The following is a 27052-nucleotide window of genomic DNA, read 5'->3' on the forward strand; positions in this document are numbered from 1 at the left end:
AAGTATGATGTCATCATTGCATATTAAAGAAATGATGATAACTCAACTTGAGCTTAGAATGTACTTGTCCAGTTCAGATACCGATTTCTAATATTGCATAGCTATGGCCCACAGCCTGCTTTCATCTGGCTCTCAGAGGCTGCATAATACTACAGAGAGACTATGTGCAGAAGACAAACATCTAGTGTTGTCACTGCCTGGTGCAGAGTGAAGTAAAAGCTCAGCAGCTCTTACACTGAGCTTGGGCAAAGAACACAGTGGTTGACAACATGGCTTATGGGCCACCATGAAATTCTGACAGTGTGGAACCAAAGAGGAATCATTTTAGTTCTACATAGTCCCTGATAAACCAGCACGCTGCATGTCAGGACACTTGGCACAAGTTAATGCTGCTCAGAGCACTATTAACTTTAGATCCACAGTTTCTATCTTCCTTAGAGGGGAAGTCATGCATAGTCACAGAGTAGACGCCAATATTAGCAGTGGTAGAGGTCTAATGAGGCTTGTGATGTTTGCAGAGTGTGAGTCATACTCAGTGCTAGCCTATGAATTGGAGTGCTCACTTAGTCTTCCCATAGATTTCCAATCTACATGATTTGGCTACTTCTCCCACTGCCCTTTTTGCATACACACTTATCTCTTTCTGCATGAAGAGAGAATACAGTATGATTTCTGCAAACTTCAACACACAGCTTTTCTAGATCAAGTTTTCTCCCTTATACAAAATAAAGATGTGAACTCATTATTATGCAGCTGTTAATTTCTTACTTATTTACTATTCCCATGTGCCTTATTTAAGAGCTTGACTATTTGAAATTCATGTAAAATTGAAGTTTCATTTAATTATGGTGACATTATAGAAAACACTATAATATGCTAATGGAAGTCAATGAAAATATCAATTATATGACTACACAGCTTCCTTTTTCATTCTCACTGCTCAGACTGCAATTCCCAGTGCAATATTATTTACAAGAGGAGAATAATTAGCTTGCTAATTAGACACAAGGACATGAAATAAGATGTATTTTAAAAATGTTAATACACTGTCTCACAATTATACTTAGATGCCTACAATTTAAAATTTTTTTCCATCACATTCAGTTCTCCAAAACCATCTGGCTGGGTGTATTGCATTTTGAGCAATTTTCATGTGAAATAATTTTTTCATTGTTTTAAAGATGCAGATTATGGTAAAAGCCAGCATGGTCTGAGGGTCATACTGCTTCCCCCGGCTCCTCTTGGCTGCAAATAGCAAACTGTTTCCAATGGGTGCTGTGTGGCTGTGGAGTCGGTAAGTAAACAAACTAGAGTGGCCCGGGAGCACTTTTTCAGAGTAGGTCCATGGACCACTTTAAGAAACACTGGTTTAAGGTGTAACTGCTCCCACATAGCTGCTGCAAGCACAAACTAAGGATGTTAACTAACAACTAATTTGACTAGTCAAGTAGTCGATGGAATTTCCACTGATTATGCCACTTGTTGATAGGCACTTCCGCATTCCTCCTTTGAAATGCACAACAGCCCCAGTGGGGCTCTTGTACATTTCAAAGGAGGAATGCGGAACACCATGTGCAGCCCAGCACCAGTGGGAAGTTCCACTGACTCTGGGCTCTATGAGGATGCTTAACCTTTGAAATGCACAAGAGTCCCTTGCCCCAGCCTTCATGTGGTGTGCCAGCTTTGAAATGTACAGAGTCCCCAGCAGGGGCTCTTGTGCATTTCAAAGTGGAAGTTCTGTCTTGCTGTCTTGGGGTCCATGCTGTGCTGCCGCATTGAAATGCCATGCTGGAATCCCCAGCTGATCCTGGATTCTGTGGAAATGCCATGCCAAGCCCAGGGTCTGCGGGGGACTGATCCTGGGCTCTGCACGGCATTTCCGCATTGGCTTACTGGATAGTCAACTAGTCTACTAGTCCTTAACATCCTTAGCACAAACTAAAAGGTAGTTTGTGTTAGCATAGTCCTGTTTGAAATGAGATAATGTTAACACAAACTAGGTCTCTTTTAGTTTACAGTGCACGCTGAAACTCACACCTGTCTGCACTGCGGGAACACGCAGACAAGCTCAACCTCATGGTGTTGCTTTCAGCAAAACACAATGGGACCTATTTTCCACTGCCTTCTAACATACACCAGTGCAAGTGAATCAAAGTGAGTGCAAAACTTTGCCATTCTGATCTGGTAGCATTTAACATATTTTTAACAATCACTTTGCACTGGGGTAAATTACTATGTAAGGTGCAAGGCAGCAGAAAATGAAGTGTAATATCTATAAAATAGGGATCATGATTCTCACCTACCTCTCAGTATGGCTTGTGAGTATTAAGTGTTAGTGCTTATACTATGTTTTGAATATGTCAAGTGCTACATGTACTCTAAGAACAATTAATTGTCATTTACCACAAAGTACTTGATCTTCATCTGATCTGTCTGGACAATCTGGCAGAGCATTACACAAGAAATGGGAACTAGTGCAGTTCCCATCACTACACTGGAACTGTCCAACACGACAATATCGGTGTGGGCAAGTCGGTGGTTCATCAGAGCCATCCCTGCAATCTCTTTGTCCATCACATTTCCACCAAATAGGTATGCACCTAAAAAGAGAAACGAATATTTCCATTGATGAAGTAATGATTTTACAGGTGTCCAGCCATCCCTTTAAGGACCAACTATTAGGTAAGATGTTGCCAGTAACAAATCTTGCAACATCTGGCTTCAGCTATTTCTTGAGCCTCAGTTTGATATGACAGGAGGGCAACCGTCATGCAATAACAAAATATATTATAACATGTATTGGCTACTATCAGAGGTTCCTGGTGAAATCTCTGTAACATGTTCACAAAAGATTAATGGGGACTCAAGTTTGCAGTATGTGTGCGCAAACTATCATTCTGGGCCCCTTGGCAGGGTGGGGAAGGGGCCCTGCTCCGTGCCCCCAGAAGGGGAAGGGCCTCAGGCAGAAGAGGTGGAGCTGGGGATAGGCAGCCCTCAGTGTCACCCAGAGAGTGCCATGCTTCCTCCAGGCAACCCTCAGTGCTGCCTGTAGCGTGCCGTGTAGGGGCTCCGGCAGCGATTTAAAAGCCCCAGAGCTCCCAGTCACCACTACTACTTTACAGAGACTCGTCATTTTAGACAGATACGTAGGCAAGCCAAATGTTAGCTAAATAGGCTGAAAGAGACAGAACAAGATACATTTCCATAAGTGATCTGCAATTTAGATAGAGAATTCTAGCAAGTGTATAATTTTAACATTGACCTATCCATATGAGCAATGGATGCTCCTGTGTGAGGTGGCACTACATCTGGTAGAATGGGCCATTGGAGAAACCTAGCTGCCTACAGGAGTCCTTGGGTGGTGTACACCCAGGATAGTAGGTCACCTGATCCCCAAATCTGACCCCTGAATCTGGGCCCTGCCATATGGAGAATTACTACATACTTTCAAGCCATTCAAGTAAATTATCCTTAAATATAAATTTTATCCTTAAAGAGATATTAAAATAAGATACTGAGCAAAGGATTTACCTTTCACTGTCTGCACAGAGGAATTGGGTGCTTGAGCACATTGGAAGGCAGTGTGCAGTGTTGCCAAGTTGTATTATCATGAAGTTATCTGGACATTCACAAGAATAACCCTGGCCGCCAACTTTTATTAAACACAGATGGGAACAGCCACCATTGTTGGTACCACAAGGATTATTCACTAGTAAAATAGAAGAATAATCATCATACTTCACCCCCCCATAAAGAGAAAGACCTTGCAATAATCTCCATTGATATTGCGTAGAAGGCTTTGCTATTCTCTCTCGCCAATCAAAACACACACACACAAATCAGGCATTCAGACAGAAAAATGTGAAGCCTCAATTGTAATTTATTGAAAATGTATGAACAGAGAACCCTGAAGCCCTAGGAACTAGCTTTAAATCCCATACTTCAGGTCTAATTATGCTCTCACTATCTTACTTTATCAGATAGCCAATTAAAGACTACCTTTGTAGGTTAACTAAGGGTCTGATTTTGTAAGGAACTGTGTGTGCCTCCTGTGAGTTACCAAGAGTTTTCAACTCCTTGTAATGCCAATGGGAGACGTGCACATAGCATGTACCAGCTTAGGCCCTAATGAGAGCCAGACATCCACACTATATTTTAAATCTGTTTCCTCACCAATTGGCTGTCTGTATGGATGGTACACGTGGATATCAAATGGCCGGTGTGTGGTGTTCACCAGAACAGTCCTTCCTGATCCATCATATTTATTTCCCTTCTCAACAGTCCTTGTGTTCCAATCAGTCCAATAAATGGTGTCTTCAAAAATTGTAATTGCAAATGGATGCGGTAAAGTCCCATCATATACCGTGTGACGATGTCGTCCCTCTAGATCAGAGTACCTGCATGAACAAAAACATGCATAACACTCAGAGCAAAGCTGCAAGAGCTTCCAGTCTTTAATATAACATCTCATAGCCAATCAGCAGTGGTGATCAGTGGATTCAAAATTGTTTACTTCATTTTGAGATACAAAGGTTTAAATAGGTTATACTTTAGTTATAAAAACAGACTAAACACACACAAATGGAAATACAAAGCCCTTCTTAAGAAATTTCATGTGCAGCTATCCATGAAATTTCGTGCAGAGATAGTAGGTTACATGTTGCCATGAAGGACAATGGCTATATAATTCATATCACAGTTGGCAAAATCTAACACCTTTACTCCTAAATATCAAACTAGGACTGCTATATGTTTACCTTTAACAACATTTTAAATAAAAAATCTTCTGCAACTCTTACCCTTTTTTTTACTGTACAGGCAGTCCCCGGGTTACATGGATCCAACTTACATCGGATCCCTACTTACAAACGGGGTGAGGCAACCCCGCACTAGCTGCTTCCCTCCAGCAGACCAGGGAGATGCGAAGCTAGCGCCCCCCCAGAAGACTAGGGAGACGCGGAGCGACTTTTCTCAGCAGACACCTCAGCTTGAGAATAAAGGATTGAGGGAAGTGAGGTGTGGGAGAATAAAACTGAGCTCTGGAGAAATGTTTGGCTAGAGTTTCCCCTACAATATGTACCAGTTCCGACTTACATACAAATTCAACTTAAGAACAAACCTACAGTCCCTATCTTGTACGTAACCCGGGGACTGCCTGTATTATTAACAAAGAAAGCTAAGTTAGGAACTCTGAACAGCAACTTTATGATTAATGTAATCATTTAAGAAACTTGGCAAAAACTAATCCAATCCAGGATCTTCCAAGTCTACATTTTTGACAGAAATACTAAAAGTTAAAATTTTAACAAAACTGTTCACTTTCATATTTCTCTAAAAACACAGTTTCTTTGTGACTTCTCTGTGCCTGTTATAGCCTGTCATAAGATGGGATTTTCAGGTCTCTCCTTCATGTCAGTCTTCTCTCCTGGGCCTCTGGTCTCTCGCTCCGTGTCTCTTTCTCTCTCCCCCCTCCTCCTCCTACTGCCTCCCCCTCTCTCTCTCAGCTCTCCTCTGCCTCTCTCTCCATCTCTCTCTCTTTCTCTTCTCCCCCTCCTGCCTCTCACTCCATGCTGCATGGGGAGTGCAAACCCCAAATGGCTGCTTGCGCCACTTGCTCCCGCGCTGCAGCTCAGCTGAGCAGAGCAGAAGTCAGCCGAACACCACGGCAGGAGGCAACAGTGCCACCCAGAGGGAACAGCCAGCGATTCAGCATTACAGAGTCACAGACATTGGGCTACTATATATATATGATATCTTTAAATGGGTTATCTCTTTTTGTTCTCCTCAGGCGTTAGCAGAAAATTATGAGAATACTATTTTTTCTAAAAATGGTTCATTTTAACATTGAAACTTGGAAAGGAACTAAAAGAATGAGCACAAAGGAGATTTTTCAGATGTGTTGATTTAGAAATATCAGGATAAAAATCAGAATCAGAAAGTTAGCTAATTATTTGTGCTGATATTGAAGTCTAAGCATTTCATCATCAGAAATCTGACATTTCATAGACTTATATCAAATGCCAATAAATTAATGTAACAAAGCCATAATTCTCCATGCAGTATTGTCATGAACTGTCATAAGGGGAACATTAAGGTCAAATTTTTAACAGAAATCTACAAATGTATGCACATACATTTCTTTATCACTTTACTCAGATCTGTGTGCAAAAAAAATGGTAATTACAAATTCAAATGATAAGTCAGTTCTGCCTCAGTTTGGATTTTCCATCTACATAAAGATACATGGCAAATTCTAGCCCAGATTGTGAGCCTCTTTACTCACATTTCTGAACAGTTACTTTCATGTGTAGTTTCTAAGATTCTAGTGAAATTAATGTAACTACTCATTAGTGTGAATAAAAGGTTTATAGCTTAAGTCCCTGCTGCAAAGTTCTAAAGACCCACTGAAAATCTGTCCTTATTATAGATACATGCTGTAAAACTTCAGAACAGAAATGCCAACTGCAGCTAAAAAACAAATGAAAAAATCCAAAAGTTAATTTTATCTTAATGAGGGGGGAAGCCTATCCCTTTACGTCCCCTTTACGCCCAACTTCTGATTCCATTTTCAATTTTGAATTAACCCATTCAATCCTGATGGATTAATTGGATGTGTCATTTTTCTAAATGCACTGTGACAGGACATAAAATATCTCTGTGAGTTTCATTAAAAAAAAAAACCTATTAGCAGAAAAGGAGTTATAAAATTCTTAACATAAAATGCTACCACTGAAATTTCGTATGAAGAAGTTACCCAGTTGCTTTATTCTTCCCTATGTACGTACTCAATGTAGTTTAGATGAGCATCTGCCCAGTAGAGCTTGTCGTTGGTGTAATCTATGGTGAGTCCATTGGGCCACTCTAATTTGGTAGAGACAATCACTGTCTTGTTCTTGCCATCCATGCCCACTCTTCCAATATAGGCTCGGTCTGCCCAGTCAGTCCAGTAAACCTGTCTATTTAAACAGCAGCCTAGTTAGTTTTGTAGGAAAAGATCCTAGGATAAATTCTAGAAGCTATACTTGTAATGTAACACGTCATTCGCTACAACAAAATGAGGAGACTGAAAAAGAAAATAAAGGTTTATATTCAATAATATACTTGATCAGCCACTTTGTATTTTAGTTTGATACATCTCCATAGTAAACAAGCAGCTATATGTGATCAAAAAACATCTTTACAGGATGCAACTGGCATGAACTGAGTGAATGAACACTTGTCTATCAGCCAATGTAAATTTCAATTACAATTTCTGCTTCTCTATTGATAAAAATTTTGTCCCACCCTAACAGCCAATTTTACTTGGCATAACTGGGAGTTGCACACATCTAGTTGAGGACATGGTGATGTTTTTCATAAATTATAGCTCTCTTGGGAGCTTAATTTTACTTTGAAAATGCTGGTCATGGCTAATTGACAAGTTCATAAATACCGCCATATGAGCCAACTAACTTATGCTATACACTCATTAAATTCTTTGGAAGGATAAAAATGCAGCCATGATCTGGAAGCCAATGGCAAGATAGCAGCTAAGGAAAGCAGGCTGCAAATGTCTACGGTATAGCTTAGAAGCCATGCAAATCCATGTGCAGGTAGCTAAGAGATGTTCAATTTGGGACGGGGGGAGGGAGAATCACAGATCTCAGCCTTTCAAGAGAACTGTAGGCCAGTTTCCTGACAACTTTATATTATATGTTGCCTTCATTCCTGCCTCCTAGCCAATCTCAAGGCAGGAGAGCTTTTGAGGCCAGTCCTCATGCCCTGCTTTTGGGGCATTTTTTTGGAACAGGAAGATGTGATCCAAATATTCCCTAATTATTCTTAGTAACATATACAAAATAATAACTTAGCAAGGACTTTCACACAAGCAGCATGAGACTGTAAAACTACCAAGTGAAAAACTCTGGAAGTGTCATACCCATATTTTGGATGGACGACAATAGCTCTGGGATACTGAAAGCAGAAAGTGTTGTTGGAGTCCACGCACCGATCCACCAATTTTTTCCGGAATCTGCCATCAAGCTCGGCGACATAGAGACAGTCTTTGTATGCATCCACCCAGTACAATTTTCTGAAATGTTTAATAATCAATAATTTACATGCTGCTTTATAAAAAAATAAAGTGCCTCGCTTTAATTTCACAGTATTTTTCTCTCTAGAGTAAAGATAAATCCACTATAATGAATTAACCAATCCACATGATTCTTCCATGAAAATCACCATCTTCTCATCCCTTCCCTGAGTTTGATCCCTGCTCTCACCAAGCCAAAGGAGTGGGGGGAAGAGAGCAAGTGCACGCATAGTCACTTAGGGAAATAGGGTGACACGCTGGGTAAAACTCTATTATAAGAATAATTCATTACAGCACACCCAGAAAAATCTGTTTTACAAATGGCACTGTCAATTAAATTTCCTTAGTTTTTCAGGTTTTATTCCTTGTGTTTGCTTTCTTGGTTAATATATCCCTTCCAGTTAGGATGTTTCCTGTCACATCAGCTAGGTGGATCTTCTATTAATTATTCTTATTACTATTATTAAACTTGTCCCATTAACATAAATGTTTAAAAGTCTTTGTATTAGTATGACACTCTTCCTGCACATTCTGACTATCAGAACACAAGGCTGAATCATGTTTTGTTGCTAGTCGGATTAAGCATAAGAGCTGAGTAATATTATGAATATTTACATTATTAGGATACTGTTATACTGAGTGCCAACTGTGCATGTCTGGTATGTGGATTGAAAACCAGTCCCCAACAAGTATATGAACTTGTATTTTCACATTGCAAAACATAATTAATAGCTCAGAAAGGCTGAAAATATTTCCTTACCTGCCAACCCAGTCCACAGCAATACCTTCCCCATTTGGCACATCGTCACTTATTATAGTCTCCTTGTTTGTCCCATTTAGGAACATTCTTTCAATGACCTTCCTCCCCACATCAATCCAATACAACCTCTTTTCCACCCTGTCAAAGTCCAGAGCCACCACATTTCTTAGTCCTTGCAAAATGAGAGAGTAAGATTGGCCATCTGCTGTGAGATTTCTCAGATAGTAACGGTTGCTAAAAATAAGGTAGGGGGAGATATTACTATTTTGCCGGCAACTTTTTCCATCAGGCTCACGGATGTAGCCTGGGGCGCACTTACAGATGTAGGAGCCAGCAGTGTTCTCACAAATCTGACTACATACTGATGGCGTTTCATTGCATTCATCAATATCATCACATGTCTGTTTATCAGACATGAGTCTGTGTCCAGTACGACAAAAACAGTAGAAACTAGTCAGAGTGTCTGTGCAATTATGATCACATCCACTGATTGAAGGGTCATTACATTCATTAATGCCTGTGGTACAAAAACAAAACCATTAGTATTGAAGCAAGGGAGTTACTCAGAAAATAATGAACCTATCCAAAGTATTCATAAAAGTCAACATCAAGACAAGTGGCAACAACTTTTGTTCCAAAAATACCAAAATATTCTGGATGTCGTCAACTGAGTTGTTGGAGTCAGATTCTCACCCAGTATAAATGATCATAATTGCAGTGAAATAATTGGGGCTACAATAATTTACACCAGTGGCAGATCTGCCCCCAAATTCTGAGTGCAGAACAGTATTATTTCTCAGAAAGAATATATGTAGTTTTAACTATTTATCTGGCATAGTTTCATATTTAAACCTATGGTGATGTATTCATTTTATTTACTGGCTAGCTTTGATAGATTAAGCACGTGAATTGACATGTTACACTGTGTTAGGATTTAATAATTAATGTGTAATATTGTATGTGTGCATTCTTCATATATCCTATTGGCAAGTCCTGATGGAACATGTATCATCTTGATTAATCTGCTGACTTAATTAAGCATTCATTTTTTAAATTGTCTGCAACATTTTAAATGTCTACAACATTAGGTATCAGAACCCTAATCCCCGACACCCAACACTCCATACATACCACATCCTTTTTCATCACTGTTATCAACACAGTCATCCAGCCGATTGCAGATTTTAACCATTTCAATGCAGTTCCCATTGTCGCATTTAAAATGATGGGGAGAGCACGTTGCTTCTGGTGTACTACAGAGGTGCTCCAGCTCATCTGATTCATCCCCGCAGTCATTATCTCCATCACAGATATATGCCTTTGAAATGCAGCGCCCATTCTGACACGTGAACTGGTGCTGTTGGCAGGGCTGATAGATGCACCCCCTCTCATCGCTGCTGTCACCACAGTCATTTCTCCTATCACACCTGAAAAGAACATTGGCTTTGTTAAAGGTAGTGACTGTTGGATGGATGGATGGATGGATGGATGGATGGATGGATGGATGGATGGATGGATGGATGGATACAAAAACCTGCAGTGCACAAAAGATCCAGTGGAGGAATACTTCTGAAAAATCGATCCATATTATATAAGGGCCGAGCTTACAAATTTTTACTCCCAACAGTATCCTTTCACTCACACAAACAGTTATAGTGAAAGCAAAAGGTACTCCTGAAAATACTCCCATTAAAAGTTACTGTGCCCAGGAATAAGGGCGAAATGCCATTGGTGGTTTCTGATAATGTATCAAGCATCCCAGAGGCTTTAAAGATAAAACTTACATGTGAATGAATTGCACATGAATTATACCACTCTTAAATAAAATCCTGTTCAATGATGAAGTATTATAAAAACTGAAATAAATTCATTTCTTCATTTGAAAAGATTTGCAAGGCTTTTATATTGTTGCTGAAGCATGAACAGACCTATAAGAGTTTCGGATGCACAGTCCATTGTTACACGTGAATTCATTTTCAGAGCAGGACCGCCGGGTGCAGTTTTGATGTTCATCGTAAGCATCTCCACAGTCAGCATCACCATCGCAGACCCACACCAGAGGGATACACCTCCTAAGGGGGGGTCTGTTGTTCACACATGTAAACTCAGTGGCTGTGCAGCTGCGGTTTGCTACAATAAAACACATTTGCTAAGTGACTGAAGTATAGTTATTTTCATTTTACATGTGTAAATTGTGTATTCCCCATTCACATCTAGGCACGTATGCCAGAAATTTCATGCAGAAATTCATTCAAATGCCTCTTATCCATTGCAAACAACCAAAGTCATCCCAAGTATATCACCACTGAATGCAGCACAGTTTGAAAGGTAGTGTGGTGTCACAATGACCCAGGGAGAAGCAGCATTTCAGAGCTCCCAGACATGCAAGGGAACCATCCCTGCACTTACAATCCCTTCAGGGGAAGCAGAATACTTTCCCTTCCGCTGCTCCTTCCTTTGAGATGCTTGTTCCCCAGTAGGCAAACCAAGGGAGCCGATAACTGCTGCTATAGGGCATAATGAAGAGGGCCAAGCTTCCTACATCTCTCCTCTTTGTGCATCCACTAAACATCTAGGTATAAGCTGACCTTCTGATCTCCAGCTAATCAGACTTCTACAGGAAGCTTGTTAAACAAGTCATATTAATTTCATCTCCATCAAAGCAGTTTATAATTTAAGGCTACTGAATGGAATGGGACAAAATTGAAAGGGATTTTTTAAATTAAAATTTACAAGATGAATTCTAAAAATGTAGTCTAACATACAAAATTATACAAAATTGCTTGATAGAAAAAATATGGCATGTCGACCTTTCTGTAAATCTATCCTGCTCTGGAAGGCCATGAGCAGCCCTAAGCACAAGACTTTATTTGTATTGGACACCTACCACAGTTATGTCTTTGATCTTCATCACTCATATCCCCGCAGTCATTATCACCATCACAGATCCAGCTTGCTGGGATGCATCGGCCATCATCACACCTGAACTGGTCACTTGAACAAGTACGCACATGGGACACTTGAAAAATGAATAGAATCACTTTGCTTGTTAAACTAGTCTGCACCATTGTAATAGCCTACTGATGGAAGCATTCTATGGGACAGGTTTATTCCAGTGATATGCAAGCAGAAAGTCCAAATATTAGAACCTAAGTCAAATCACAACTGCTGAGATAAGGTAAACACTACTTCTCCATGTCCTCATTTTCCCTTTATTAGTCAATTACACTAACCACCCCTACAAATGCATTTCTGCTTTGATTATTAGTGTGCCAATCTTGTTACATGTCAAGTAAGTTGTTAAGGAGATCTGGATTAGGGAAGTTGGTAAATCTGAACCGGGCATGACATCTAAAAAGAATTTGACAGTCCTGACAGTGAGGCTATGTCTACATTACAGAGGGTTTTTTGGAAAAATTGCCATTTTTTCAAAAAAAAAACCTCACGGAGCATTCACACCTCAAGCACGTTTTTGCACACAAAAAAGTCAAAAGAACAGAGGGCATAGGTATTTTCTGGCATACGTATTCCTCATTCTACGAGGAAGAATGCCTTTTTGCGAAAGAGCTCTTTCGCAAAAAGGCATGTGTGGACGGGGAAGAGGGGTTTTTTGCACAAAAATAGGAAATAGGAAAAAGCACGGGCGCCCTGGTGGCCGTTCTGTGCATAGCAATTAGAGCTTACTTTTGAGAGAGCGTCCCTGCAGTCTGAGCGCTCTCTTTTGCAAAAGCACATTGCTTTTTCAATGCACTTTTGCAGTGTGGGCGCACTGTTGCACAAGAAGTTTTTGTGAAAGATCTCTTACAATAAAAGCTACTTGCACAAGAAGCCTGCAGTCTAGATGTAGCCTGACAGTCCTCATTTTACTATGTATATTTATAATTGCTTGTTTGAAATCAAGGGCTGAGGTTTCTGGAGAAATCCAGAGAACTTTTAGACAGGCCTGAATATGGCTGAAGGTGTGTCAGCTTGAATTCATAAGAAAGCAGGCATGTCTCTTAGACCTGTAGAAAAGCAGGCAAGAGTCACAATCATTTCTAAGTTTGAAATCAAAAGGTGTAATTTTTATTTTAATAAAGACATTGCTTGTAGTAAACCAACACTGTATTACCAACTATCACTTGTTATTCTCATACCTCAGAAAATGTGGAGACTGAGAAATCAGTCCATTTTCAATCACTGGAAAATCCTATTCTCCCACTAAAGTACTAGTTTTTTCCACTGATATCTGTCACATAGTACTCTACCCATTTCCCAATGATTTTGGTCTTCCTCCTATGTAGGGAATACCTGGCTTCTTCCCCTCCTCCTTCTCCCTCCCTTGCTCATTTTTTTGTTTCACGGCAGTCAGTACCTGACTTCTCCACGAATTATGGGATACTCCAAATCCTAAAATGCACCAGACTCACACTATCTGATGTTTTAAAGGAGAAAAGCATGGCTTTCATTTATCTCTAATCAATCATGATAGCCAAGAGGGTTTGCACTGCACACAGAGCTTTTGAGATACAGACACTAAGACATAAATGGAAACTACAAACTCCATTATCACACAGGCCATTGAATAGAACTCAAACAGTTTCTCCAGTTACTAGAGTGGATCTGCTGATCTAGAGGAGAAATTATTTATTTCCCATAACCGATTTCCTAACCCACCCTATTCTCCAGAACAGTCCTCTTTTAACTGCACACTCACCACAAGAGGCAGGTTCATCAGAGCCATCAGCACAGTCTACTCCTTGATCACAGTACCAATGAGCAGGAATGCAACGTCCAGATGTACAACGAAACTCACTATTTGTGCAAGTCAGTGAGACTGGAAGAAAAAACCTATGTATAACTTCTTTCTTTTTGTTACCCTTCCAACTTGTTTTAAGTTGCTTTTGAGTCCATGATATGCAAAAACATTATAGACCCCAAAAAAGAAAAAGAAAAAATTATGGTAGCAAGCATATCCTTTCATATTCTATCTGCAAGAGGTTTTCATACAATCTAACTGCTCTTTCTATTTAACTATGGGGCCAAATTCTCTCCTTAGACAAGGATATGTAGTTTCTCCAATTGCATCCACTTATGGGAATGCAGAATTTGCCCCTAGTATAAGATCCCACAGATCAATTAGAGAGAGAAAAGCATATTGTACATTTATATTTGACATGAGGCTAAGCTGATTTTCACTTTAAGAATAACTGGAAAATGGAACTCTACAAGCCAGAAATCTGCAGTTTGGCCTTGATTCTGTTATCTTCATTTGTTTCCTACAACTAAGGAATTCAGAGGCATTTAATGTATTACTCATTAACACCCTTGAGCTTATTTAAGTTCTTCCCTTTTGTCCTTCTCTTCCTCCCACTTTACCTTCTGCTCTTTTTCCTCAACAGGGCACTACAGTTTTTCTTTCTCTTACCCTAAAGAACACCTGTTAGTAATACAGCCAAACTTTTGAGATTTACTATACAAAAAGAGGGAGCACATCCTTCATTAGCAGCACAAGACTTGCAATTCCTAGTGGTTGGCAAGGCAGCCAACATTTCTTTCTGTCACACATGCTCCAATCATAAGCTAGCCATATTCTGTGGGCAAAAGCAGGGCTTGTATTTTATAAAGACTGTGGGAAAGAGCATACAATTCGATATAGATAGTTATGAGATAAAAAGTTCAGTCAAAAACAACCCATTAAATCACTACAAAGTAAAGAGCCAGTAATAGTAAACATACCTTGTACATTTTACAAATTGACCTGGGATACCTTAAAAAGGGGAGGAAATACATAACCCCAACTTCTATGCTAGCAAAGAAAAAAGATCTGGTAGTTATGACTGAGAGAAAACAAGATACTTTTACACAGTGCTTAGAAGCAATGAAAAAGACTGTTTTCTAGGATATATAAACACTTGAGGAACATAAAATAAACTATAGACTAGATTGTATAAACCAAAGCAACAAAGGAAGGAAGTTATTCTAGCCCTAAGGGACTACTCAGAATAGCATGCTCAGTTCTAGCAATCTTGTAAAAATATGATACTAGAACAGTGGTGCTCAAACCATAGGTCAGGATCCCAAAGTGGTTTGCTAGGGCTGGCTTACCCTTGCTGAAGCCTAACCCCCACCACCCAAAGCTGAAGCCTGAGGGTTTCAGCCCTGTATGTTGGGACTTAGTTACAGACCCTGCACCAAGAGCTGAAGCCCACTGGCTTCAGCTTTGCCCTCACCTCCTCCCGCTTCCTGCCCGGAGCAGTGGGGCTCAGGTGGGCTCAAGCTTTCAGTCCCTTTCCTGGGGTTGTGTAGTAATTTTTATTGTCAGAAGGGGTAGCAGTGCAATGAAGTCTGAGAATTCTATAAAGAGGCAGAAGATTGGTTTTCAACTTTTTCATTTGTAGACCTCTTTAAAAAGTTCCAGTGGAGGTGCAGTCCCCTTTGGAAATCTTAGACCAGTTGAAAGCCAATGATATGGCAGGTACAGAAAATAATAATCAGAATGGATTAGAGGTTCTTGAAATATTGAACAAAAAAGATCAAGAAATGATGCCTGATTTCATTGGAAAAACCTGAGACTCATAAATGGTGAGTAAGTTACAGTAAATATAACTCCTAAACCTCAGGAAGTATAAAGAACAGATGTTACAAGAACATTTGAGCTTGTACCAGCGGCACCAGTGGAATGAAATACTGAAGTGAAGAAAGGTGATTAAGGCTCTATTTACTTACCACAGTGAGTGGGACTCTCATCACTCATGTCTCCACAGTCATTATCGCCGTCACATAGATATGTTCGAGGAATGCAAATATTTGTGCTTTGACATTTTGTAAAGCCAGATTGGCAAGTGCGTTCAGCTTTAAGAAGGAAAGAGGACAGCAAATGTTTAGAGCATTTTTATCACACTAAACTGTATCATATTGTAAGAAACACAATGTTGGTAAAATTAAATTTAATCTGGAGTAAATTGTCCATGTCTTGTGTGAGTTTTATCTGCCTCTATATCACAGTGCATTCCAAAGAACACAAAGTGGCTTTAAAACACCAGAGGGAGCTAAAATAGCTGCAAAACTAAGTGTTTCCCTCCCGGTTAAATCAACCGTACAACAAAATAGATTTTTACATATTTTTCTGGGATATTTTCTGTTGATTAATGGCTAAACATGAATGCCTTGAGATGTCACAAACAGAGATGGGCAAATAACTCTAAACATTTTCTACTCATTTTGGTTCCAATGTTGATATGAATTCCTTGGGGCCATGCACATGACTCTGTCCTCTTGCTCTCTGTGAACATTCAGGCAATTGAGTTTTACCAGCAAAAATACTGGCAAAATGCATTTTCAAAGTAGTATATGCTAGTATTCACAGAAACTATACTGTAACTTCACATGTACATACATTCATATTAGAAGTGCTTGTATAGTCAACTACTTCGGAAAGAAATAATACTGTACTATATGACTTATCAGATCAACTATGAAAAAGCAACCTAGCTGAACTTTTGAATGATTATGACAAATCTATAGAATAAAATTTTCAAAAAGTTTAGAAAAATGCAAGTCATGAGTACATTCCAGAAAATCACAATATATCAACTAATATGGCACACGCAGAAAAAGAGACTACCTTAACTGAATGCAATTCTCATGCATTTCTGATTTTTTGCTCAGCTCCAATTATGAATGTTTATAGAAGAACTTCCTAATGACCAGAAGGATTGATTAGCCTGATTACCATATTATTGGTCCACATTGATTTAATTGCAGTTTAAATGGTATTAAAATAATACTCATTTCCAAAGCAATCATTTGTTTTTTAAATGAACAATTAACTAATGAAGAATTTCCACTTCTTAAGCAATATAAAGAATACATATTAAACCATGTAAGTAACTCTGTGGTAACATGAATAATATTTATTGTTGAGTATTAAAGCTATTGCTATTAACATGGTAAGAATTATATATAATATTACAACATAAATCCACTGCAAACATTTGGGTCCCAAGCTTGTGAACACTTACACGGGCACTTAATGCACCATGCATAGTCCTGTTAAACTTAATGGGACTTTTTAACAGCTCATAAAGTGAGGCTGATGCACAATTTTTTCCAGGTATGGGGATGTACTGAGGACAGGATATTTTAAAATAATAAGAAATAAAATAACAATAACAATAATAATAAAATAATTATTATAATATCTATGCTTTCATATTGCTCATAAATATTTTAATTGCTGGCACTTATAATCAACTTACGGCAATTTCTCTCATCAGAAGTGCCATTATCGTAACAGTTGTTTACTCCATTGCAGACGTATTCAAGAGATATACACCTTCTATTGTTGCAAGTAAATTCTGTGTGGGAGTCACAAGTTCGGAACAAGCAGCCCACCTCATCGCTGTTATCTCCACAGTCATTGTAGTGGTCACAGCGGTAGTGATAAGGTACGCACCTCCCATTGCCACAGGTAAAAGCTGTTGGCTGACAGGTATGAAAAGCTAAAGGGGATAAAAACAAGGAGGAACCATCATGGATACAATGTAAACTCAACTTCCTGACAAATGTAGCAAAGGAAAATACACTTTACTTTTACCTGCCAGAGCAAACACCGCTGCAAAACGGACTGCATGAAAAGTAAAATACACATTTTGAATTAGACAAAGTAAAAAGGTAAAGCCAGATCAACATGATTTAAAGTTAAAGTAAGTGCCTACAAATCCTTTCTTGTTTCTAATGCCAAAGTGTTGCCATAATACACATGAAGATGCAGATGCAAAATCAGATAGCAGGCAGGATCCCAATTTGAATTACTGGCTCATGACTCAATCCCATTGTTATCAAGCCAATGGAAAAAGTGCCCATGAGGTCCGAGGGAGCAGGACTGAGCCCTGTGTCACATTCTAACACAGTTCTTAAAATGCTTACCACACACACTTTCCAGCTCATCACTTCCATCCCCACAGTCATTATCATTGTCACATTTCCACCGCTCTGAGATGCATCGCCCATTGAGGCAAGTGAAGAGCCCTCCATCACACCTGGTACCATTGTCCACAATACAGTGCTTGTTATTGTTGGCTAAATACCAGCGACCTTCAGAAGGACACTGACACTCTGCACCAGTAGGACCTGTATACATTTGAGACCAAAAAAGAAGGGGAAAATAAAGGACAAGCGTACCGACTCAAAATTAAATATTTACAGCTATAACATTTGCTAATGTTTGCTGAAGTATAACAGCAACCAAGGCTACTCAGTCAGATTCTGATCTCAGGTCACCTGTGTCAATCCACTTAATTGAGTTATGCTGGAGTAACTGAGCTCAAAATTAGGTGCACTGAATTATATTTGTTTGCTATAAATGCCATGCAAACTCTGGGCTGTTCTCCATGTGATAATAGATTCACTTTTTCAGTCCAAGCGAGAAAATCACTTGTGTTGTAAAAACTGAGGCCACGCAGCTGAAGATCTCGTCCTTATAACTGGAGAACATTAGACTAACTGTTCATATTGATGTCAATGTGAGTTTTTCTCCTTGCCTCCAGGTTAACAATGAATAGGAGATAGGTGCCTAGGTGCTTTTGGAAATTCCACTAGGCACCTATTTGCATCTTTAGGAGGTCAAATGACATTAAAAATCTTGCCCTCCCTAATGCATTTTATGGTTGCAGCTTGTGCCAAACTTGTACTACATTATGAAACCCATACATTTTCTATTAGAAATTGGGATTTCAAATGCCAAAGCTTTTAAAACAATGCAACAAAACAAATGGAAATTGTAAAGCAAGGGGTTTGGAAAGTGTGTGGGAAATAATGGGAATGGAAAGATTTTGTCATACCGAGATTAAAAAAATCAAGATTATGATGAAATTTTAAATTTACAGCATGAAGTATTTAGTGATGTGGTACTATTCTGAGGTCCAAATATAATCTACTGGGTAGTATGTGTTATAGGCACCCTCTGTGCCGAATCCATAGAAGACAGGAGTCCAGTACTGCCCCAGTTAGCAATTAGTGTTCTTTAGCTCTACCTGTAGCAGTTTATGTAGTTCAAATCCTAGTGTATCTGCCAAAATGGCAGCTGTCACATTAGCACAGAAAATTCGGTTTGTGTAGTTTTAATCTTAATGAGATAGGTTTTAGATTAGACCAGGTTTTAGATTAGACCAGGAAATGGCTACCGTAAGCATAGGGAATACAACCTGCCCATAGACAGCAGGTGAAAATATGATTGGGGATAGTGAAGAACTGAGCAGGGACGTAGCCCTGGGTGAGCCATGGCCCAACCAAATAACATCCAGGCCCACCAAAATTTGAGCACCAGGCACATCCGCATAAAGCAAGAGGGGTTACAGAGAGTACAGAGTGGAGCAGGTGCTCTGCCCAGGGCTTCCTGGAATCAGCCGCTGATCTGTTTCAGCAGCGGCTGACTTGGGGACCCCTGGGGCAGAGCAGCTGGGGTCCTGCCAGGTTGGTCCCGCAGCGCCAAGGGGTGGCGCTATGAGACCAACCCCGCAGCACCCCAGCTGCTCTGCCCCAGGCGTCCGGATTCAGCCTGCTGGTGAAATTGACGCTGCTGGTCAGTTTCAGCAGCAGCTGAATCCCGACGCCTGGGGCAAAGCAGCTGGGGTGCTGCCGGGTTGGTCCCGTAGCGCCGCCCCTCGGCACTGCGGGACCAACCCGGCAGCACCCCAGCTGCTCTGCCCCAGGGGTCCCCAAGTCAGCCGCTGCCCCGGGCTTCCTGGAATCAACCGCTGATCTGTTTCAGCAGCGGCTGAATCGGGGAACCCTGGAGAAGAGCAGCTGGGGTCCTGCCAGGTTGGTCCCAGCTGCTCTACCCCAGGCGTCCCCAAGAGCAGCTAGAGTGCTGCTGGGTTGGTGCTGTAGCACCGAGGGGCAGCGCTACGGGACCAACCCGGTAGCATCCCAGCTGCTCTGCTCCCGGCTTCCCCAATTCAGCTGCTGGTCAGTTTCAGCAGCAGAATGGGGGAAGCCTGTCCGGCTGCCCCAGCATTTCCGGGTTCCTGATGGTGCAGGATCATCAGGAGTCCCGGAGCACTGGCTGCCGGACTAATGGAGTTTTACTGTAATTTTAAAACCTCCCCCATACTATGAGTTTTGCTATAGTCAACATTATCATTAAACATAATAGTTTACCTGGTGCACAGATGTGACTGCAACCACCATTAAATTGGTTGCAAGGATTGATGCACTGCTGCTGCTTACTTTTTGACCAAACATGAATATCCATTGGTCTTTGTGGTAGATTCATAATCATTACAATCTGATCTGAGCCATCATATTTGTTAGCTCGGTAAATACTTCTGGTATTCCAATCTGTCCAGTAAATGTGCTGATCAAACAAGGTCATGGCAAATGGATACAGCGCAGTGTTAATAATTACTTCACGATTGGAACCAGAAAGGGAGCATCGTTCAATCTTCTGTCTAAAAAAAAAGAAAATGCTAAAACTTTTAAACTTTTGCAGGTATCAGTACATTCTTAATTATACTTTGTGACCAGTTACCACCAATTAAATACTAGAGCATATTTAATTAAGATTTTGTTATTACAGTTTGATGTCTCTGAGGCTTTTCAAACTACTGGCTCAATAATGATACAAAGTAATGATTTTGAAACGTTAATAAAATAATGTACTGGAAGCAATCAATTTTTAGAAGAACGCATTTAAACATATGCACTAAACATAGCCAAAATGTGCACAAATTTCACGACAGAATTCTTTCCTTTGAAAGGACTCAAAATTCATGTTGCCTTGCTGTAGGAATAAAACGGCACCATACAGGGAAAAGTTATTTTCTTTTTGCCACGACTGTAGACCCAAATCCATGCTACCAGGAAATACATAGAAGATCACATATAAAATAAATATATAAGCCTATGTGTTAAGTTTCCCACGAATAAACTATGAAAGAAGAAGAGTTGGTATAAATAACCACATATTCTTCTCTGTTGACCTTGTTGTTCAGGCTTCTGTCTGGAATGATGAGCAGAACTAACAGAAGCAAGATTTCAGAGGTCCACACAAGATACAGGCTCCAACTCCAGATTCTGTGGCAAGTAGCATCCCTGTTCTGTGCTGTCTATCTATCCTATCCCTATTAGCACTATTGACCCACCTGTGCCTTCTTCCAGTGGAGGTCAGATAGTGCTGCTTCAGAAAGAATCAATTTATGCTACATTTTGCTGGTGCATTATTAGGTAAAATAATTTTATTGGGCCACAAATATTTGCAGCACTTAAGGCACAGAGATTACAGTCCAAGCAGGTAAGCCACACATAAAACACAATACAAGAGTACAGAAAAAGGACGGTGTGGAAAGACTGTTGGCAGGAAAGATGACAAAATAGGAAAGATTTCTAGAAGAAATGCACCTTGAGGAAGGATTTCAGGGAGAAGAGAGAAAATGCTTGGTAAAAAAGAAGTATGGTATTGTTAGAAACTGGGAATCAGTAGAGAAAAAGTGAGCAATGAGGAGAAAATACTTGGTGGAGTATGGGGGAATTACAGAAATTGGAGCAAATGTGAACAGTGTATTATGCCCTGGGTAGAGGCTGGTGCCTGATTCCATCTACCAGCATTCTGATGATCAGATATCCCAATGAGGCACATGCACACGTGGCAGGACTTTGGTGACAAGAGAAAGAAGGCCAGGTGAGTTCTACTTCTCTCCTTCAACGATGTGTCTCTGTGATTGCCCTGCTGTTGCTCCTTTTTTCACAGTACAATGAAAGAGAAGGCAAGGCCCATCAAGGCTGCATAAGCAGAAATATAGATAGTGATGCTATGCTTATATGAAGACAGTCAGTGGAATAAAAAATCTTCTGTACACTGTAAACAGTAGGGACGTTATAGTGTAGTCGATTAACTGATAAGCAAAAGTGTATAGGTTAATGCTATAGACTACACATATTTCCCCCAACCAGTAATTTTTTTAGCAGGCTGGCCAGCAGCCCAGCTCAGTTCTGGTTTGCACCAGTCTGGGAGCTCAGACTCCTGCCACTCTCTCCTGCCCCCCCCCCCCCCCCCCCCGCCACAGACAGGGGCTGCTGCTACCCTAAACTGCTGCCTCTTTATCAGATATTTAACATCCTTAGTAAACAGTATCATGCCCAGTGTCCCGAGGAAGGTTCAATTTTGCAGTTCCAGGACTAAGCTCTGCCCTTCAATTTAACACCTACAAGAGTTCTTCCAAGCTGTAGAAGTATGCAGGTAATGAATCATTAGACTTAAGAGAACAACATAAACTTATGTTTAGGTCTCCCTCAGAGACGCATTTCAGTTATTACAAATCGCATTCTGGTCATTCATCAAACTACTTGGGTGGGCTGAATGAGAAAAGAAGCTGCTGACAGAAAGAAAATTATCATGCAACTAATTTCTCATTTTGTTGCATGGCTTCTCTCCTCCTTCATCACTAATGGGAAATAGCAAGTAGTGAATCACAGATATGGAGGAGGGGAAGATAAAACAGAATTGTAATTAGTACAAGATTAATGATAAGCAGACATGCCAGTTACTCATATAAAGCAAAAGCTCTGTAATTTAAGGAATTATGCAGAAACCAACCCAGTAGCACCTTCCTATTGAAAGGCTGCCTCAGATAAGGCTCAGACACTTTTCCCCACAACGCCAGTAGGGATCTTGTAGAGAAAGCACCTTGATTCCTAATCCATAAATCATTTCTCAGATGCCTAGTCCATCAATTGGTGAAGGATTGTAATGCCTTGCCTGCACGGGTCGGCCCCGGGTGCAGGGCGCGGTGCTGGCCCCAGGCGCAGGGTACGTGGGCGGCCCCTGCCCCGGGCGGGCGGTACATGCGTGGTGCCGGCCCCGGGTGCGCGGCGCATGCATGGCCCCACCCCTGGAAGCGTGGCGCATGAGCGGCCCCGCCCCCAGACACCCGGCGCATGAGTGGCCCTGCCCCCGGGCACCTGGCAGCCACAAAAGGTTGGGGACCACTGCTTTAAGGGCTCTATAGGTGCTCCAGGCATCTGCATGTCTGAACAGCAGCATGCTGGATAGGGATCCTGATGCATAGCTCCTGTTTGGAGAAAAGTCCAGCAAATGCTCCTTTATGGAGGGTAGGCAAAAGGAGAAAGGGTTTAAACCCTGGATTTTATACCACTTGCTCATTAACTACATTAATCTCTGCCTTAAGAACTGGATGTTTGCTTTTGGCTTTTTGAGACCAGAGTCATACCAGCGCAGATTGTGAGGGGGTTTCTTCTCTGTCAGAGCCTCCAAGTCACAGCTTCAGACAATTACTATGCAGCAATAAAAAAATTAAACTTATAAAACAAAGTGGCTTAGAGAGATTGAACCACCAACTTGTCCTGCTACTGAAAGCAGAAGTTCTAGAGGCCTGAGCTGATGGGCAAGGCTTAGTCTCAGAGGTTCCAGCAACACTGAATCTTCTCCAAATGCTACAGTGAGAGGCATTCCCCATTCATGATGAACAAGGAGAGAAACTGTGCAGAAGCAACGTATAGATAGGCGAAGATGCTAAAATACGGCATTAAGGATGAGACAAATGAGCTTGAGCAACATTAGAATAAATTTAGCTCCATGTGAATTTCAGGCCACCAGAACTTCTGCTGCAAATTATTAACATACATGGTTCTCAAAATCACAGGTCAATTCTAAGATTTGTTAATCAATCAAAACTGTCAGGAAAATCATGGAAGTTTTGACTGAGTAACCGTGGCAGAATCTGGCTCCTACACTTTTGTTTCTCTGGTACCAGGCAGCAAGGTTCCCTCTAATTTGCGCAGTAGCATGGCCCTGCAGCTGCTTAATGAGCTCTACCCAGCCAGGGGCTCAGGACTCATGCACGGAGCAGCCTGGCAGGCAAAGGGGCACTTCTGCCTCAGGTACAGTAGCAGCTCTTTGCTGAGGACAGAGCAGAGGGTCTCTCCCAACTAGTAGGGAGACTCACTGCTCTGTCCTTTGCAGGAAGCTGCTGCTGTTCCCAAGGGAGAAGTGCCCCTCTCCCGGCCAGGCAACTCACTGCATTAGCGCATATTAAGCAGCTGTGGGGCTGTGCTGTCATTCATTTTAGAGGGAACCTTGCCAGGCAGAAATCACCATGTGATTAACCAATTTACAAGTATTTACTGGTTACTTTTCACAATGGAATTTAAAAAAAAATAAATTATTATTAATGGGTTACAATATAAAATGGCAACAAATGCATCCAAAGTGATGAAAAAGGAATAAAAGAAATCTGAGCTCTGTAACAATAGTATAACAACAAATTTCTTTAAAAAATCCTACCACATATGAGACATAGATACATACAGATTTGCGTCAGCCCAGTAAAGCTGCTGTTCATCATAGTCCAGGGTAAGTCCATTTGGCCACACCAAATTGGTGCTTACAATAGGTATTCTGAAGTTTCCTCCGAGTGTAGCTCGTTCTATCTTAGCATTGGCACTCCAGTCAGTCCAGTACATGTATCTATCAATCAGACAATTGCAAAGTTATCTCTTTGGCAAACAAATATATGAAAGAAGAACTATCTCCATCAAATAGAACTTTGATTCTGCAATAACAAGGACCCCTGCGCCCATCGGAGCCTTACTGCTTTTTGTGTGACCTTGGGAAAGTCACTGAATTTCACTCATGGGGTTTCTCCATTTGCAAAATTGTGCTAATAATGTTATTCTCTACTTCAAACGGCTGCTGTGAGAATATGTTCATGAATTCTTGAAAGCCATTCAGATAGTATGATGTTGAGATCATATAGAAATCTAAAGAGGTAGATTTCTTTGTTATTTCAACTAATCCTAAGGTCGTGCTACTCTCAGAGAAGCCTTATTTGAACAACTACCGTCTGATCCTCTCTTCAGTTCAGGTGAGTGCTGGATGGATGCCTTCCCATTATTTTTTCTGTCTAGTCTGACCAATATTTGGTGCTGGATGTCTCTTCCTGCTAGTATAGAGATCTTCCTGGCACCTATCAAGATTAGCTAGCAGTCACTATCAGCTGGAGGAGTCTTCTGCGGGTCCTCTGCTTTCACCTGCAAAGCACTTTCTCATCTTGCCTGCATCATTCTTGATCTATCATTTACACACTCTGTTGCACTGGCCCAGAAACAGAACACTGAATTCAGTGCAATTCACATAGTGCCCTCAAGCTGTTATTTTCCAACACACACATTTCCAAACTTACATCATTTTTGCTTCTCATTTCTTTTCTAAAAATAGCATTGCTCACACTCTCTGCCCACTGTTTACCTGGGAATGCTCTTGCTTTTATCTGTTTAAATTTAACTGATAAAGCCTAGTATCATATCTAAATTAAATCTTACATTTAGACTACATCCAAAAAACTAAAAATAAAGAATATCAAAGTTTCAAAATCAAACACTCAAAAGTTAGGAAAGACCAGAATTAAGGATCCCCATGCAACCTTAATTCTGACCCTCTACTTTCTCTTCCACATTGCACAGGCACCAGGAAGAGGAGCCTGGGTACACAGCAGCTCTCAGTTCTGGTGCCTATCCCCACAGCAGCCAGAAGCACCATTTGCAAGGAAAGTCATGCTCAGCCCGCAGCCTTAGATGCATGCCCAGTACCAACAAAATCTTCATGGAATCTGGCTGCCAAACTCTTGACAAACTTCTAACTAAGCATGAGCAAACTCTGATTTTTCAAAGGCCAATGCGGACAATATTTCACAGCAAAAAAACCCAAAACAAAACAAAAAACAACCATACTGCTAAGAGTAGGGAGTTTTCTCTGCAAAATGGGTCTAACACTGGGAGGCATAGGGCCTCCTTGGCTATCAGCAGCATACCAGCCTCACTTAGAATTAAAAAAAAAGTCATTAAAATTTTAGAAGAAAAAGAGCAACACATACCCTCTGCAAGGATCTAGCACAATAGCTCGAGGACGTGGAACACGAGCAACCACTGTGTGGTTAGATCCATCCACAGCCATTGAGCTGATAGTCTGGTTCAAATAGTCACTGTAATAAATTCTGTTACTGATCCAGTCAAAGGCTATGCCATCTGGAGTTCCCAAACCTTAGGAAAGGAGAACATCTTCATTACAGCTTTCTGAAACATTGCCATACACGTCACCAAATCAGTCATCAGCATAATGGGTCAAACCCTGAGGCTTTTATCCAGGTGACATCAATAGGAGTTTGCCTAAGTAAAAACCTAAGAAACAGGCCCTTATGAAGGTATGAAGTGGTGGTGGGTTAAGTCAATGGACAAGGACGCCCCTCCCCCTCCCCCCTGCGCGCACACACGCGCACACACACTCAAGACACTTGTGGGGCCTACTTAAAGGGCAAGATGAATTGCAGTTTCTGTGCACCAGCAAGTGCAGGGACTCCTCCCTCACTAATACTCTGGGAATTCACATTGCTCCAAAGGAGACAGAAAAGAGTAGGGAGGGGTTGAGACATTGCCCTGGCCTCTCTCTACACCCACCCTACAGAGGGACCGAGACAGTAAGTTGTACCCCTGGAAAGGGTACAGCAATAAGCAGCATTTCAAGACAGAATCTTTCCTTAAGCTTCCACAAGGGAGGTGCAGTCCCACCCCACACCCTACACTGGGCTGCACTAAAAAGGCACAGCAGAGACCCTGCTAAGGACCTGAGGACTTGGACTACTATGAACAAACAGTTTAACTCAGCAATTATGATGAATAGTTCTGCTTTCTCAAAACAGCCTGTAGCTCTTTTTAAGCTTTCTCCCCATTCTGTGTCTTCTTCCCCCTCATTCACTATGAACTGAATATCTAATGCAAGATCACTGTCCCCTCCCTCATTGAAATCTTTTGAAGACCCATTTCCCATTGTCACCTACAAGGACCAAGCTGACTGGTTGTGCCAAGGCTAATAGGAGACTGCAGATAGTCTACAGTAATTTTAAAAACAAGTTAAAAAAAAATCAAAATTTGTGTTACCCAACACTGTATTACCAAGACATGGCCAAACATCACCTTGACCACTCTGATTGTATGTTACATCCACTAAGCTTTCATCTACATTGTCTTTTTACATTGTACATTCTTTGGGACAGAGACTCTCTGCCTTCCTATATGATGACTCAGTGCCCATTACATTGTGGGAATAGCTGGAAACAAATAGTAGTAATATTAACAAGGCTTGTACTTTCCCAGTTTGTGTGAGTACTGATAAAGATAGAAAGAAGGAAAAAAACTAAGCAGAAATGTCAACAGAAGCTTTCGAGAGA

General features: G+C 40.9%; 1 protein-coding gene across 3 annotated transcripts in view; it reads right to left on the reverse strand.

Moving 5' to 3' along the window:
• Positions 1-27052, reverse strand: part of LRP2 (LDL receptor related protein 2) — a 220019-nt gene that overhangs the window by 64360 nt on the left and 128607 nt on the right. For all 3 annotated transcript variants that reach the window (XM_075933562.2, XM_075933563.2, XM_075933560.2), the window contains exons 40-55: positions 25703-25868; positions 24139-24297; positions 19974-20263; positions 17742-17945; positions 17072-17314; positions 15540-15665; positions 13528-13647; positions 11719-11850; positions 10760-10961; positions 9963-10258; positions 8832-9348; positions 7919-8071; positions 6786-6956; positions 4174-4397; positions 3532-3709; positions 2404-2600 (exon numbers count right to left, since the gene is read on the reverse strand). In XM_075933562.2, the coding sequence (XP_075789677.2) occupies positions 2404-2600; positions 3532-3709; positions 4174-4397; positions 6786-6956; positions 7919-8071; positions 8832-9348; positions 9963-10258; positions 10760-10961; positions 11719-11850; positions 13528-13647; positions 15540-15665; positions 17072-17314; positions 17742-17945; positions 19974-20263; positions 24139-24297; positions 25703-25868 (3378 nt within the window). The remainder of the gene's footprint in view (positions 1-2403; positions 2601-3531; positions 3710-4173; positions 4398-6785; positions 6957-7918; positions 8072-8831; positions 9349-9962; positions 10259-10759; positions 10962-11718; positions 11851-13527; positions 13648-15539; positions 15666-17071; positions 17315-17741; positions 17946-19973; positions 20264-24138; positions 24298-25702; positions 25869-27052) is intronic.

The sequence above is a fragment of the Pelodiscus sinensis genome, chromosome 7 (genome assembly GCF_052426305.1).
Source record: "Pelodiscus sinensis isolate ZL-2025 chromosome 7, ASM5242630v1, whole genome shotgun sequence".
Classification (NCBI taxonomy): Eukaryota; Metazoa; Chordata; order Testudines; family Trionychidae; genus Pelodiscus; species Pelodiscus sinensis.